At 42.8% G+C, this 17684-nt stretch overlaps 1 protein-coding gene and 1 long non-coding RNA gene across 2 annotated transcripts; both read right to left on the reverse strand.

Moving 5' to 3' along the window:
- Positions 1-441: 441 nt before the first annotated feature.
- LOC123188943 (uncharacterized) lies at positions 442-3605 on the reverse strand. The gene is made up of 2 exons (XR_006495448.1): positions 1477-3605; positions 442-1378 (listed from the first exon to the last, which is right to left on the reverse strand). It is a non-coding gene; the product is annotated as an uncharacterized lncRNA (long non-coding RNA).
- A 10951-nt stretch (positions 3606-14556) lies between these two features.
- On the reverse strand, positions 14557-15995 carry LOC123185392 (uncharacterized). Its single transcript, XM_044597278.1, has 2 exons — positions 15466-15995; positions 14557-15062 (listed from the first exon to the last, which is right to left on the reverse strand). The coding sequence occupies exons 1-2, from the start codon at positions 15707-15709 to the stop codon at positions 14959-14961; spliced, it is 348 nt and encodes a 115-aa protein (XP_044453213.1). The 5' UTR covers positions 15710-15995; the 3' UTR covers positions 14557-14958.
- Between the last annotated feature and the right edge of the window lie 1689 nt (positions 15996-17684).

The raw sequence follows: 17684 nt of genomic DNA on the forward strand, positions 1-17684 counted from the left end.
CAATTCAGACGGTATTACCATTGCACTCAGTTAACCAATGTAGTGGGATCATCAATTCACACTCCCGCACTGGGATTGTGCATAAAAGAAGTTTTGCGTTAGGCATGCAGTAGTTCTGGACCCAGCTTTTGCTTACTCCACTGGGAAAATTAAGCGAGTGCAGGAGATCTTTAAGAAATTTAAGGCATGTGGACCTTGCTCCATCCAGTTCCTTCACAATAGAGGATATAGATAGTGCACAAACAGAGTTTTGAAACCAAGGCCCCTTTTTAAGCCCTCACCAGTCAAGTATACGTCACACAGTAGGCCACCAAAATCATCTAGCATGTGAAGCAATGTAGATATATTTATTTATCAGTTATGACACTATCACAAGAAAAGCACCATCCAGGAAGGTGAACCCACAAATCCGTTATGCATTTTTTCAGAGCTACTGTGGTCGGATGAAATTACTTCTTTATGAAGTCTAACTTTCAAAGAAGCAACATACATTATAATGGTCTGGACTTCAGTCTATGATATAATCCAACTGATAAATGTGCAATCTACATTGATGTTAGCCTGTGAGATCAACTCAGCCAATGAAATGACATTGGGACAGCCCACATACAGTGGTGCTTTGAAGGCTGCTACAGTAGGTAAAGTGTGGTGGCTAAATTGGTACTAATGCTGGATTCATGTAGAAGCACCTAAAAACAATATTGCAAATTCGTACCTCTACTGGAGCATGGGCGCACGACACTCCAGTGAAGTCGGCGAGATTGAAAACTTCAGATGCATCAACTTTCAAGCAGGGAGACTTGCGATTTAGTCAGGATTTTTGTCGAGGGAATCGGGTACCTTTTATGTCAAAGGAGGGCAGTTCGGGTGTAATCCACGTCAGGCACGCCATGCCTATGTGCTTGAGCAGTTCTCCTGCACTGACAAAGCAGGGATCTGATCCGAATCTTGGTAATCTCAATCCCTTCAGGAAAAAGCCGACCACTGCATCAAAACAACCATGTAAAGATTTAGATTTTTCAACAACATTAGGTGAAAATCCACCATGAATTCTACAGGTAAAAATCTGTTAACATGCAGATCGAACACAAAGGCCTTTATATTGTTCTCCCTTAATTTCTTAATGGCTTCCTCAACGGATCCTGGAATCGGATAATCAAGTAGTGTGATCATCAGAGCTTAACATCTCAAAAATGATAAATGCATAATTAAGAAAGTTTAAGCGAGAGGCAATTCAAACTTGCATCATTTTGGTTAAACCTTCTTAGTTTGATGTAATTGATCTTTGAGCCATCCTCCGAACACAGAATCTCGCACATCATTGACCTCATTGGGTTTCAAGTATATATTTCTGTCCTGGCATCTACTTTGTATTAAACTAAGATGGATGGGCAAAAACAACTCTTCAGTCTCGAGTAAAAGAATGGAATCATTTCTTCTGAAGGAACTACAAAAGAATGGTGAGCAGGAGCTTACTTCAAAACAACATCTATGGTGTCGTCTCCACTGAGAATAGTCATTTACTTTGCTTCCTCGAGGACCCCTTGCAAGAATCAGTGCAAAGATTGTTGGGCACTAAAAAATTAAGTACGCGACATTCAAGTAGAGACCGAAAAGATATCGAGGCACTTATCAGAAGACATGCAACCTTTAATCGTGATAAAGGAACACCCTTTCACTAACACTGCATTTGATAATGAAAATTATTGGTAATAGCCCGTGCATTGCAACTGGAGAAAATAAATAAATCATAGTCCGTTCCAGAATATAAGGTGTACTGATTTCCGTGGAAGTCAACCATTTAAATGTTTGACCAAGATTATAGAATAAAATAATAACATATGCTATACCTAATAGATAAAACATGAAACTACTTTTCATGATGGGTCAAATGATATAAATTTCATATTGTGAATAAGTATATGTTTTTCTAAAAGCTTGGTCAAACATGCACTCGTTTGACTTTTGAAAAAACAAATACACCTTATATAAAGGAATGGAGGGAGTATAACATAATGGGTAGTCAGTTAGGTATAAAAGATTTTCATTAACATAACAAATCATATAACATCTAGCATCATCATCATGAAGATAGTTCATCAAAAGTTCACACTGAAAAACTTCCATTTAAGCGAAGAATTCATCATCATAATCAGTGACAGAAGTGTTGCAGGCACACAACAACAGGCTTGTCAATATTTACATGTCATTTTTGTTGTAATTTTTGTATTGAAGATTTGATATAATAAAACTTGATGGAAGAACTCAAGTTAGTTCATCCAAATTTATTTCAATATGCTATGCACTCACAACAAATCTAGCTTTATAAATTTTGCATGTACCATCAATGTTTGGGCCAGGGTATTAGAGATAATATATTAATGCAAATCATCTGAGGCTTGGAATTGAAGGATATGGAGTTACTTGCCTGCTGAGTGGGCCTATGGGTGACTCATCACGAATGTCAATGATGTGAGCAGATGTGCTAACAGTCTGCCATGTCACTCTGGAGTCTCATGGACGCCGGTGGCCACCCAATCTAATTGAAACTCCATACACCTTCCACTCCTCTGCATACACCATCATGTGATAATTTCATCTACTGGACAGAGAATAAAAGCATGAGCCTGGGTATTTTCATTGTCAGTCTGCTCCACACCACAACATTGGTCAGCTCTTGTACTCTATATGGACTACTACCATATTTCTGAAACTTAAGATTGCACAGATTAGGCCCTTCACGGCTCCCACTTAAACAGAACATCTTTACATCACGAAGCATCATTCTTGAACAGTAAGAAGTTCCAGTTGGATCAAACTAACAACACATAAATACAAATCACATAGTTACCACCTATCATAAATCCAGACCAGATTGTGAAGCAATAGTACAGTAGCAAAAGTACACGCTGAGAATTACAACAGCAAGGGAGCGTGCTACTTCCAGGTTATTTATTATCTGTTCATACAAAATCTAGTACTCATGTTGTAGGATGACGTTCAAATACTAATTTCCTTTTTCTGAAAAAATAATAACATCTTCTCTGATCTAGAGAGGAGAGATAACAAATAGTCAGTTCAATTTGCAAGAATTTAGAACACACAATTCATCTTCTATCTACTGTATAGGGAAGTCCTAAGCAGCGGCAAAACAATCAGTGTCACGAAGATGTTCTGGCTAGCAAGCCATACTTTAAATCAGCACACAGGCACACGCACGCGAGCCGGTACGCACGCACCGGCAGGCTAAGCACACACCAACACGCACTCATAGCATGCGATCACCTCGGGCGTCCGGCTGCGTAGGTCATGGAGGAGGAGGTGACGGTGGAGGCGGCCGGCGCTGATCCGCCGGCCCGCAGGCTGCCGGTATGCACTCCGTTCGTCGGAGTTTCCATGGGTCGCGGCAGCGACTTACAGAGAGAGAAACCTCGCCCGATAGTGGATCCTACCGATCTCGTCCGGATTTGGCGACTGCGGAGCGAGGACGGGCGCCGTGGAGTGGAGGGATATGGGGCCGCGGCAGCGGCAGCGGCGGAGGAAACCCTCGCGTTCTCGTGCGGGGCAAAAATTCCAACGACGGGTGAGTCTGGGCTGCTTATGAAAACGTCAGGTCCAGCCCAAGAACGAAACGTTTTTCACGGACGGACGAACATGCTATTAGTACCACCTCGTTTATATTATAATTTTGTTTATACAAATCATAAAAGCGTATTATGGCATGAGAAAAAAACGTATTGTGACGGTGAACCCACGGAGTCAATCCGTATTTTATTATTACTAGCACAAATGTCCGTGCGTTGCAACGGGAGTAAAAATACCTCACCAACCTGTTTTAGTCACTAAAAATACACGATCATGTTAATCGTGTTCAGACTCGTCTACATCAACATGTTTTACTTCAGTCTAGTTCAAATTATTAAATCTGACATTGCCTTCAAATAATCAAAAGTATTGTTAACTTTCCATCACAACAACCGACAACAACCAATAAATAAGAAGCTTCGACAACAAATAATTACAACAAAAATAGAAATTTCTATCCATCTCTCTCACTGTCCCTTCCCTTTGTACAATAATGACATCATCACACAAATAATGGCAGCATCAGTACAAAGCAAAACCAACAAAATGGCTCCAAATCTCAATTCCAATTTATGTATTGTCATGTACAAATTGCAGCCACAATGAGCGTGTAGATCCTCCAACCTCGACCTAACCAAAGCTCCCTCCCTCCCTATCTTGATCTCAATCTGAAAAACCATGTGAGAAATGAACTATTTACCTGAGATAAAAAAGACAATTCCCTAGGGAAGCACATATGCCCGTGTGTTGCAACAGAAGAGAAAATTGAGATGTCTGCCAAAACATCCATCAGTGCAGTGCGATGGGGTAGGAAAGCGCATGCTGAGGAATAGAAGAAACGCAAATCATCCTTTAGTGTCCATTACTACAGGGCATGGATGCATGGCTACCGAATAAATAGGGAAGGTTACTTGAATCGATCAGTTTCGCCTTAATCATGACAACCAACATTTGATTGGATGGTTAATAGGGCAGTGGTACCCCAATGCAACCAGAGATTAAACTCGACGTCTGACACTTTGATGTCTCATTAAGGAACAATATTTTCAGTTGAAAACGACGTTCTCGTCGATAGTGAGGCGCTTGTGATGACTTCATCAATTTCAAAACCCGTCGGTGCAGTCTCTCGGTGCTTATAGGGGTATGATATGTGTCTACGTACATAGGGCAGAGTGTATGTACGTGTTTGTGTGCTCGACATCTATATTGTGTTTTGAAAAAAGTTTCACTTAAACCTTTGCATGCATTCATGTCCTTCAACGAAGTCTCATTCAGCTTCGCACTATCATCGAATGAAAGAGTAGTTGTAGATCGAAGTGAAATTGTTTCTATAAATTTTATTATATTCGAACGAAAGTGGGGTTTTACATTGTTGATTTTATTGGAGAATGTTGGTTGTTCGGTTTATAAATTTATATTCTTTTTTTTGTACTATTTGGACTTGACCCAAACATAAACATTTCACATACACAGCAGATAGGCTCATTGTCTAAAACAGATACGCACACATCTTCCTGTTCCCATTTGTTAATAAAAAATTCCTTATGTTGTTAGTGAAAAAAAAACTGCCTTATGTTTCTTCTGAGTAAAAAGCCTCGGTCAGTCAGTAAACACACACCGATCATTCATTGATAAATCAGAGGTTGAGCGGCGCCACGTACTACCCCTAACACGATCGAGCGGCGCCACGTACACACACCATCACGTGTAGTCGTGTACGCCTTGCTTCTCTGGCATCCTGATGCCTCCCATCCACATCTGCTTGTTAATTTCCCTGTGGAGAAGCAACAACCAGCCTCCCACAACAGCTAGTAGGAGTCCGGCCATGACAGCAATGTTCTGCTCAAAAAGCCAGAGACTCTTGACAACAGCCAACGACTGCGACGATGGCCCTCTTATTTCTGTTGATCTGCAAAAGCGGAGGGAGGCGACGCATGTCCCTGCTCCAGCAGTCCGACCTGCTAGGGAAGCCCCAGCCCCGCCTCCATGCCTGCGTGGAACCCATCAGCGGAGGAGCCGGTGAGCCATCTGGCGCCATAATACATACTCGCCAACATCTCCGACTCCGACGTCGTCCGGCAGGTCGAGCTCGCGGCCGACCGCCTCGCCTCCGCGCTCAAAGATCGCCCGAGCTTTGAGCCCTCGTAACCGCCGCATCGGCCTGGGCATCGTCGGCGACGCCCTCGAGCACCAACCTCCACCGGTGCGCGTGGGTCCTCCTCGACGCATGCAGCTTGGGCCTTCAACGTCGTCTGTATAGCCGGCTGTGTTTCAGGGTACCCCTGCTAGTTAATTCTCTTTCCATTCCCTTGCGAGTTTTGGCCGAGTCTGATTCTCGCTCCTTTTTTCCCTTCTCTTGCATCTCCCTGTTTTTCCTTTCCTTTGGAGATAATTCCTTCCTTTTTTTTCTTTTCCTTCAAAGATAATTCCTTCCTTCTCTTCTTCGGTAAGAAGGGCATCTATAAATCATCGCCAGCACCTCTGCTTGTTAATTTTCATGGTCGCTTGGTGAATCACCAGGGTATACATATATAAACCGATGATCTTAGATGTAACGACAAAAGTAACGAGCGAACGTTCTCACCTTGTCGATAGATCCGAACGAGTCGATCGGCTCCAGCGCTCCGCCTTCCACCCGCTTTTCATTTTTCGCAAAAAAATGGGCAGCAGTGAGAATCGATCCTTGCACCTGCTGCGTGCATTCTCCTACCGGTAACCAGCCCAGCTAACTCTTTTATGTGCCAAATGGCATGTTACATATTCTTTTATCGTATAACTTCTCCTTTGCATCTACACCAGAAAATAGAAAATAAATTTGATGTGTGTGTGGGGTGCCTTTGGACTCGGACCTGAGTATCTCATAACTAACCTATGCCCCATTAACCAGCTCACTTAAATTACTTTTGTTGTTTTACCAACTAATTTCATGCTTTTAAATAGCATGTTGGTTATAGTAGGCAGTTTTCCATATATAGTATTAAAATCGCTATTTTCTCTCTCCATTATGGTAGTAGGTCTCGTTGTCTTGTTCCCATTTCTACCATGTCCAAGGAAAATAAATAATGGGTTGGAAAATTAAGAGGATTGAAATGAAAGCACACAATCCTTGCTCCCATTATGGTAGCATGTTTCTCTCCATTTTAAGGTCAGGAGCACGCAACGAATGCATGTCATCGAGCTCCTGTACTTGATAATTTAGGTACAGAGACCATGATAATTTTTCCCCGTGGATAAAAGTTGTTGAAAACATACAACCGATAACTTCTTTGTAAATAGCATAATAATATACACTCCCGGACTTGATAACTTAGGAATAAACACCACTAGAACTTTTACCCATGAAAAAAAGTTGTTGAAAACATACTCCGGTAACATCTATGTAAATAACATGGTAATATAGGCTCCCAGACCTGATAACTTATGTACAAACACCACGATAATTTTGACCCGCGAAAAAAAGTTGTTGAGAACATACTCTGATAACTTTTTTTCGTGTAAATAGCATGATAATATAGGCTCCCGGTCCTGATAAGTTGGGTACAAACATCACGATAACTTTGGCCCATGAATTTTTTTTGTTGAAAACATACAACCGATAACTTCTTTTGTAAATAGCCTGATAATATACATTGTCGGACTTGATAACTTAGGTATAAACACCACGATAACTTTGACCCGTAGAAAAAAGTTTTTGAAAACATACTCCGGTAACATATGTGTCAATAACATGGTAATATAGGCTTCCGTACCTGGTAACTTAGGTACAAATACCACGATAACTTTGACCCATGAAAAAAGGTTATTGAAAACATACTTTGATATTTTTTTGTGTAAATAACATGATAATATAGGCTCCCGGTCCTGATAACTTAGATAAAACACCACGATAACTTTGACGTGAAATTTTTTGTTGAAAACATACCAGTGTTTTTTAACCAATGTTAACTTCTCGTGTAAATAACATGAGCTGGTAACATGGGAAAATGTTGTTAAAAATGCATCCCAATAACTCATGTGTAAACAACATGATAATACACACACATGAGAGCTGATAACTCATATACAAATATCGCGATAATTTTTTGACCGAGAGAATGAAAATTATTGAAAAAGATACCCCGATAACTTTTGTGCAACATGCTAATATACATAACAAAGTTGATAACTCACTGCAAACATCATAATCACTTTCTAACCCCTGGGATAAAAGTCTGTTGAAAACATACCCCCGAAACTTTTGTATAAATGACACAGTAACTTATGTATAACTGATATGATAACTCACGTAGCCCGGATGTGGTAACTTTTGGTTCAAAAAAAAAGTCTTCAGAACATATCAACATGGGATATAGTTTCGAAGATCTCGTCCAGATGATTTTTTTTGTGAAGACGGTTTTTCAATCAGGGCGACGGTTTGAGCTACAAAACATTTTGAAGTTTGAAAAAAAAGAATCTAGGATGACATCAGCCTTTCGTCCTTTAGTGCATATATGCATGTAATTGGAGGGAGGAATGTACGTGAAAGGAAAATTAGTCATTCTAATACATGCATGTATATAATTAGAATGAAGTAAGGATCGTTCTTGCCTATTGCTAAAATCCGAACGTTTGGTAGTTATAAAAGTCCTAGATGTAAAGAGACAATGTGGGATTATTAATTGAAGGAAGAATATGCGGCTTCGTCCACGTGAGTCAACGCACGCACACACTGCTGCTGGGCAGCCCACTACCGCTAAGACAAAAAATGAATCTTTTTTCGACAGAGTGGGCCGCGTACTGCTGCTGACAGCCCAATACGCTGAACGAAAAAACGCCTTAAGTACACAAATAAAAATATTAGTACCACCTCACGAATATGTTTTAAATTCAAACGAAAAGTGTAAAATCACGGGAAGAAGCGTATTGTGACGGTGAACCCACGGAGTCAATCCGTGCTTTATTATTAGGGATAGACTAGCAAAAGAGTCCGTGCGTTGCAACAGGAGAGAAAACATAACACACGCTCTTAACTCAACAACCATCACTCAAGACCATAATAGGTCCATCTTCTTTATTTTTGTGAGGCATCATATTTGTGTTGCCGCATATCCTCCTTCTCACCCTCGCCGGTGATGGCCTCGGTGTTCACACAAAACAACAAAAAACGTGTGTTGAATATGGTTAATCCTAAGGCGTCTCTCTCTCCCTCTCTCCTCCCTCTCCCTCTCTCTCTTCCTCTCTCTCTCTCTCTCTCTCTCTCTCTCTCTCTCGCTTTCTCTCACTCTCGCGATGAGAAATCTGTTGTTTTCCGAGTAAAGAGACTTGCCGGTAACGAGATTGAACAAGGTATCGGGATACCGACGATCGAATCTCGGGCAAGTACAATACCGCTGGACAAAGGGAATTGAATACATGATTGATTGAATCCTCGACATCGTGGTTCATCCGATGAGATCATCGTGGAACATGTGGGAGCCAACATGGGTATCCAGATCCCGCAGTTGGTTATTGGCCGGAGAGTTGTCTCGGTCATGTCTGCATGGTTCCCGAACCCGTAGGGTCTACACACTTAAGGTTCGATGACGCTAGGGTTATTAGGAAGACTTGTATGTGATTACCGAATGTTTTTCGGAGTCCCGGATAAGATCCCGGACGTCACGAGGAGTTCCGGAATGGTTCGGAGGTAAAGATTTATATATGGAAAGTTGTTGTTCGGGTTCCGGGAAAAGTTCAGTTTTTTCTGGTATTGTACCGGGAAGCTTTCGGAAGGTTCCGGAGGGGTCCGGAGGTCCGGAAAATGTTCCACCGCATCCAATACAGCAGCATGGGCTGTAGAGGGGCGCCCTAACCTTAATGGGCCAAGGGCACCAGCCCCCCAAGGCCCATGCGCATGGGAGAGGGGAAACCCTAAGGGGGAGGGCCTCCACTTGACTTGGGAGGCACTCCTCCCCCCTTGGCCGCCGCCCCCAACCCTAGATGGGATCTAGGGGGGCCGGTCCCCCTCTCTCCCCACCTATAAATAGTGGAGGGGTGGGAGGGCGGCCACACCCTTGAACCTGGCGCAGCCCCTCCCCTCCAATACCTCTCCTCCTCCGCGTGAGCTTGGCGAAGCCCTGCCAGAGAACTCTCACTCCATCACCACCACGCCGCCGTGCTACTGTTGGACTCTCTTCCTCAACCTCTCCCTCCTCCTTGCTGGATCAAGGCGTGGGAGACGTCTCCGTTCCGTACGTGTGTTGAACACGGAGGTGCCGTCCGTTCGGCGCTAGGATCATCGGTGATTTGGATCACGACGAGTACGACTCCATCAACCCCGTTCACTTGAATGCTTCCGCTTAGCGATCTACAAGGGTATGTAGATGCACTCTCCTTCCCCTCGTTGCTAGATTACTCCATAGATTGATCTTGGTGATGCGTAAAAAATTTTAAATTTCTGCTACGATTCCCAACACAGCTTAATGTACATTATCGTATATTGTTTGATTATTGTGCATGGTGGAAAATAGGATGACAATGTGCCTATCATAACCTTTAGCATATGGTAGCCGGTAGGAGTCAACATTTCATCATATATTGGTTGATTATTGTGCACAGTGGAAAATAGGATGACTATGTACCTATCATAACCTTTAGCATATGGTACCTGGTAGGAATCAACATCCACTATAGTACCAATAATATCTTTTGGGGGAGCATCAAACTATCATACCTACTCAAGTTAAATGGGGTAGTAAACATATATAATAAGAATTTTCGAAAGGGGCGGGGCTAGGGTTGAAACCTGGGTAGTGGAGTAAGGCCCTGGCCAGTGGGCTGGATGTGTGATTTTGATCCATTAGGGGTTGCAATATATATAAACCAAAGGCAATGGCTCGTAAAGCGAATCATTGTTTTCACTTATGGATGGCTTAGTGGGTAATTTTAAGATGGATGGGCAGAAGCATTGATCCCTTTATTAGTAGTTATAGATTGATGTCGTTTACATTATGTTTTCCCCAACACAGACATGTGCATCCTTGAGAAATAAAAGGAAAAGGAGATATACACATATAACTGCTCATAAAAGATATGTTCATTGTCATTGCAAAAAAATGGTTAATTAAATATATGAATTACCTTCCCAGTTAATTTGCCAAGTGTGAGGAACAATTATATTCATTAGTTGATATATTATTAAGAGCCTAAATCATGACGATCGTACATGTATGTACATAGATAAAAAGTTAAGGTTTAATTAGTAAGTCGCCAAATGCCTGTTAGTGATTACGAAATTTCTTCTAACCTTGCTTGCATGGCAGACCTACATAGTTTAATGTACAACTCAATTTTCTTTGATGCAGAAGTTAACGTAATAAACGGATTTGCAACATCCGACACCAAAAAAAAAATCTTTGGAGAGATCACAAAAAGATTACCCTAGTTATATCAAGTCAATTGAATAACATTTGCTAAGGTTAGTAAGATAGCAACATTTCATGCTATCTTAATTTACTTTGAAACTTTGTCCTTCCAAAGATAGCTTTAAAATACATCCATTGCAAACCTTTTTTCTTTGCACCGTGGCCTCCATGACATCCAGTGTGTTGATGCTAAATTTTAAATATGCACTTAGAATGTATGTGGCCAACAATAATTTCCATGAAATTAAGTGCATGATTCAGATTTAAAAAAATTATGTGCTTCCGAATACAAGGGAAGGTGTTATTCACAATTATTTGGACAAATAGATTCTCGGCAAACCCGATGGTTGTACGAAATCATTTGCAGGCTTACGATTCTGAAAGACATGATACAGTTATCTGGACAAAGAGATCATTGATATTTTGATGAACCTGATTGCTCCCCTACTGTTGATAATGATTCCGGCGAGATTAGGAGCGTCGGTCACAATGGCAACTTACGTTTGACGACAACTCGTACGTGACTGAAAAAACGATGCCAAGCATAACGTACTGATGAATCGGCACCACAATAATCTGAGTAAACAAACATCGATCTGCTCTGACCTAAAAATTTGAGTGTTGAAGATAATAAAACTCCTCAAAGGCACACACCAATATGATTTCCTGGTGCATGAGCCAAAAAGTTGCAAAATTAAAACACATACCAGACAACACTGTTTTTTCGAACCGCTGGGCAACAATAATTGCATAATACCATTGAGATTAACAATGCCATCAATGACAGATAAGTGGGAGAAAGAATATTGATTTTACCTCAAAAACAAAAATCTTTGAAAATCCCTAAAAAAGGCCGAAATTAATGTTTCTGCAATCTAGTTAATTAGTCCAAGTCAACATGTCAATCATACATGGAAGAGAAGATCATATTGTTACCTGAGATTAGTGAAACTTCTTCAATTGTGTAAAGCCGCGGACCTGCAAAATCTACATGATGCGGCCAGACTCAATTTGATGTCAAATTTATAGGAAGTAGGCCAGATTTCCTATTCAAATAGGAGTAGATCATCAAATTTATAGGAATTAAGCCAGACTTCCTACTTCCTGTTCAAAATTGTAGGAATTAAGCCGGACTTCCTATTCAAATAGGTGTGAATTGCTTGGTACACCCTCCGTAAACTAATAGAAGAACGTTTAGATCACTATTTTAGTGATCTAAACACTCTTATATTAATTTACAGAGGGAGTACACTGTAATCAACACTATCTGAAACAAAGCAAGCAACGATGAGAATAAAGCAAGGGGAGCTTGGCACTACAGCAATCGCTAGTTCCCCCATGTGTTGGCGGGTCTGTTGTAGCTAGCTCCAGAATCGATTGGGGTAGGTCGGTACGCATACGGCCGCTGAAATTAATCAAGGACCGTGCCTCGTGCTAGCTTTATCTATAAGCTAGCTTGCAAAATACCCCTCGGAAAGAAAATCAGATTTATCTATGAAGCTAGCTTGAGGAATACCCCTCGGAAAGTAAATCTAGTCGTACGTGCATGCATCGGCTACGTACGCACCCAACCAATCAGAATCAATCAAGGTGCTTCCTCCGTCAAGTGCTAGCCTCCTGTTAGTTAGTGTCGACGAGAGACGTCTCGGTTCACTGGAATCGAGCTGCGCCGGGTCATGCGGCTGGACCAAAATCTATGGACCTATTTTGCGATGCCGTCATCGATAGCCAGAGGACCTGAGTGCCGTGATGTGGACAACGCCAGGGTTACCTTCATGCCAATAGGTTGAGGGCTTGAGGCCACGCCGTCCTAATCCTCCGTGTCTCTGCGTCAGGAGGCTGAGACCTTGCCGCCGTGCCCAGGGTTACCTTCATGCCAATAGGTTGAGGGCTTGAGGCCATGCCGTCCTAATCCCCCGTGTCTCAGCGTCAGGAGGCTGAGACCTTGCCGCCAAGCCTCGCGTTGGGGGCGCCGCTGCTGCCGCTCCACGACGATGCGACTCGAGGGTCGCGTCAAGCCACGCTACCATGTTGCGCTCCAGCCGCGTGTGGAATATGCGCAAGGAATATGATGGAGTCACGATGGCGTGTGGTGGCCGGGATAGATCAAGGAATACATGTTTTTTTTTCTCTACTACCTAATGTTCCGTTTCCCCTCTTACGTTGTCCCCTCTTCGTCCAACCTCTCGTACGACCCCCTCTCCTTTGTAGCGATTTTCTTTCCCCCTGCACCGGTTTTCTCCCTGCCGGTTTTATCATCATCACGTAAGGTAACCAGACGCAATCAATTTGTCACGGGATGGAATGTTTAGTATACGATACAATACAATAAAACGGAGCGATATCTCTGGCGATTTTCTTGCTCCCGATATTTTTGCATGCGATAATGTAATGGTGCTAGCATCAGAAGGAAGCAATCACGTGTATGTAGGGAATATAATCGCGGAGATTGCAGGGCAGTTAAGGCCGTGTCTCACATGCAGGAAGGAATTCCCGAATTCAGCGGAAGAGAATACGACGTCTGCCTCAAGATCGCCTCAAGATCGTCCTCTAGATCACATGCAGGAAGGAATTCCCGAATAAACAGGTTTTGTTTTTTCCAGACAAACCAGGATCAATCTTTGGTAACACATTCAATTCTCACATGGTAATCAATCTCTTCTTTGTCAATGCATAACGCAATCAATTCTCACATGGTGATCACGTGCATATTCTTCGCTTCCTTATCTTGGTTTATTTCTTGCCTTTTCTGCGTGCTGATTTTTTCTCTTCATAAATATCTCTCCCTTCCTTATCTAGGGTACCTGCATCGTGGATATATAGGATCCCGCTCGCACCGCGCCGGGAGGCCACCATCCTCCTCGAGGAGAATCGGCCGGAGCACCATGACCAAGGTAAAATCATGGTATTGTCCAGTACTCGCCTCGAGTCTACAACAACAATGCAGGACACTAGAGGCCCACCTAACCCGCATCGCCTCTGCGCACCTACGTTGATTGTCGCCGCAGAGCCCTTTTCTCCAAGTAGACGGCCGCGCGACAGAGGTCCTCAATGTTTTATAATTTTCTGCTGTGTTTCGTATCTGCTTGATTGCCATTTGTAATGTACTTTTTCCTTGGTATAGTTACGGGGATCTGCATGATGGCAAGCTAGCCTGCATGATGCAGTCATGTAAGATACGTGCAATGGCCTGATGGGAGCTAGCTTGTTTCTTAATTGCTTCATTGTTCATCTTCCTCTTTGTCAGGGTGATCCCATGAATATATTGATTATATTTCTCAGAAAAATCAGGCTCTCAATACGCACTGATTATTCTCTGTATTGCAGAAAACGTAAATCATTTGCGAGCTAGAAGGAACTCATCATTCTAAGTCTCCGGTTGTACTCTTAGTTAGGTTGGAAAAAAATTGTAACTATCCTTTTAAGACTAGCACTATTTATATTCCCATGCTTTTTCCAGCATATACTATCTGAGTTGGTTAATTCTTTTCAAAACTTTCTTCTTTTTAAGTTGTGATGCAATGCCACTGTCCATTGTTTTGGTCACAAGAATTTATTATTTAGTTTTTTTGGAACGAAGGCTCCAGAAGAGTCCGACTTTGAATTAACAAAGCCATCAACCGGCCAGGACTTACAACGACCCAAACAACAAGAAAGAAAACAAAGAAAACTGAAAACGGCAGATACAAGGTGCTTCCAAACAGCTTACACACACCACAACAGAGAGCACAAGGATATTCTACCGGAAGTCTAGCTAAATGTTGATGGAGCTCTTCGACGCGAATTAAGCACCAAAACAGTGACAGCAAGCGAGCTTCAAGAGGAAATCGCGCTCAGCGAAGATGAACATGCCCTCATCAAACCCAAAGGAGACCACCATCATCGAACCTTCCTTCTTCAATTCCGAAGGGGACCCCTGCCCCTCGCCCTGGATCGAAGGGCGCCGGACCGTCGCAAATTGAAGCAGCTCACCCTAGAGCAAGGAGCGGTAGATTCAGTATCGCCTTGGGAGATACTCAGTGTGACCAACCCACTGTGCAAGATCACCAGGAGAAGGGCCAAACCGCAGCTCAATGGTCACCACACGAAGAGAAGAAGCTGTACAAGGACGAGGGCAACGAAGAAACAATCACAGAGTTGATAAACACCTGAAGCTGAGACATGACTTTTGCTTAGATTAGAATCCATGTCTGAATCGCCTATGCCGTATTGCTGCATGCAGGGGAGAGGAACCCTATCCCCTCCCCCCACCATGGCAACACACAAACGGCCGGCCTACGGACACCCCAGAGAGCTAATCTTGTGAAAAATCCCAGTGTTATCTCCAACTGAGATGTCGCTGCGCGCCGGAGAACCACATCTAAACGCCAATGCACACTCCCAACTCGCCCAAGACGACACCTTCAGGAAGATGACGACGCAAGCCGCGCCGCTGCCGCCTAGACCAGAACTGGCAAAGGTTTTCACCCGGGTATGAGAGGGGAGGGAGAGGGGATCGAACCTCGACGGCGCCTCCGAGAAGGGGAACGATGCCAGCCGGCGTCACAGCCGTCGTGGCCGGAAAAGCCGGTCAAAGATTTCTCCCGGTCCGAGCTCTCAACTCCGGCAACCCCACTTTCAACGGATCCGGCGACCGACGCCCGCCACGACCCAAATCCAGCGAGGAACAGGCAAGGGAAGGGGGAGGAAGAAGATCTCCAGATTTGACGCGCAGCCAGGGGCACGAGGCCACCCGCCTCGACCATCGCCCAACGCCTCAACCACTCACCGCCCGCACGGCCAAGTGGGAAGGAGGAGCACCAGCAGACGCCGCTCGCCGCAAAGCAGGCGCCGCCGCACCATCCGAGGCCACTGCCTCGGCTACAAAGGCCCTTCGCGTGGAGACGGAGCGGCACGGCCTCGCCGCCACCTTCCCTAGCAGCCTGCGGACTTCGCCGGCGACCCCTCTGGCGGCGGCGAGGCAGGGGGACGGGGGGAGGAGGCTTGGCGGCTAGGGTTGCGTCGCCGCCTGCGTCGCCCCGTGCGGACCGAGAAAAATTATTTGTATGTATGCGATGATTCGAATTTATTATTTAGTCTAGCATGGTCTTATGTATTTGCATGATTGTGCCCAGTATTAAGGTTAGTTTCTTGATAAATGAAAAAAGGGCTTGTTTGGATATTAAGATACATAATAACATGATGAGGCCATGCTTGTGCATCATCAGTTCATCACTAATAATATTCATTGTGGCCATGTATGTATATTATTTTGGAAGAATAATAATTGGGAAAATATTTGTCGAGGACAATTGGAGAGAAGGATTGATGACAATATTCCATTCATGGCGAGCCAAAAGTAGAATGAGGGCAGAACATGCATTTGCATGTGTGGTAACTCAGGGAAAGATAAATGGATTATTTATTTATATGTGTCGTTTGAGCTATACATATCTACATTCCCATGGCAACGCACGGGCAATTACCTAGTAAGGGAAAATATGTGCAAGGAATATGATGGAGTCACGATGCGTGTGGTGACCGGGATAGATCAAGGAATACATGTTTTTCCAAGGGAAAGCCTATTGGCACTTTATTGTAATTAGTACCACCTTGTTTATATTACGATTTTGTCTATACAAATTGTAAAAGCGTATTATGACATGAGAAGAAAGCGTATTGTGACGGTGAACTCACGGAGTCAATCCGTGCTTTATTATTAAAATTACGGATAGGGATTAGGGATTAGGGAATTAGGGATTAGGGATTAGGGATTAGGGATAGACTAGCAAAAGAGCCCGTGTGTTGCAACGGGAGAGAAAACATAAAACACGCTCTTAACTCAACAACCATCACTCAAGACCATAATAGGTCCATCTTCTTTATTTTTGTGAGGCATCATATTTGTGTTGCCGCTTATCCTTCTTCTCACCCTCGCCGGTGATGGCCTCGGTGTTCACACAAAACAACAAAAAACGTGTGTTGAATATGGTTAATCCTAAGGCATCTCTCTCTCCCTCTCTCCTCCCTCTCCCTCTCTCTCTTCCTCTCTCTCTCTCGCTTTCTCTCACTCTCGCGATGAGAAATCTGTTGTTTTCCCCTGCGATATTTTTTATAGATACGCATGTGTAGTTATCGATGTTTTCTTTTTCGTATATGGTTATAGTGGAGTGTTTATTTGTAATCCGGATCGCCGCCGGTATGAACAAAAAAGAATCTTGCGCTATAAATTATAAGTTTGCTTCAATAACAATATTTTAAAAATATTTAACAGCTAAAATTAACATCATATTTAGATTCCACACATTTTTCTAACAAAATTTCATATATAATATGTTAAAATCGAAGTTATGGTTTAAAAGATACAGATAATTTAGAAAATCATTTGGTTTGACTCAAATATATTCCAAAATAATATTTAAAAATACTTAACAGGTAAAAATAATCTCATATTCATACTCTACATATTTTTCTAATCAAATTTCATATATAACATGTTTAAATCGGAGTTACGGTTTAAAAGATATGGATGATTTTAAAAAGTATTTGTTTGACTTAAATATATGATCCACGGATGAAATACCTAAAACATCGGGGGGGGGGGGGGTTTCAAAAAATGTAAAATAACGGTTTTGGTGTGACTTAAATCCGGATGGCGGGTTGATTTTAAGAAAAGACGGGAATTTTTGTGTAAAATACGAAAATAATGATTCGTTTTAACTTAAAACAAGACTGCGGGTT

The sequence above is a fragment of the Triticum aestivum genome, chromosome 2A, assembly GCF_018294505.1.
Source record: "Triticum aestivum cultivar Chinese Spring chromosome 2A, IWGSC CS RefSeq v2.1, whole genome shotgun sequence".
In the NCBI taxonomy this organism is placed as follows: domain Eukaryota; kingdom Viridiplantae; phylum Streptophyta; class Magnoliopsida; order Poales; family Poaceae; genus Triticum; species Triticum aestivum.

What these genes read in the sequence shown, in the direction of transcription:
- LOC123185392 (XM_044597278.1), bottom strand. Translation starts at nt 15,709, where the DNA reads ATGGTCGAGGCGGGTGGCCTCGTGCCCCTGGCTGCGCGTCAAATCTGG. An exon ending in TTCTCGGAGGCGCCGTCGAG is followed by an intron (nt 15,063 to 15,465) that starts GTTCGATCCCCT and finishes GTCCTTGTACAG; the next exon opens with CTTCTTCTCTTCGTGTGGTG.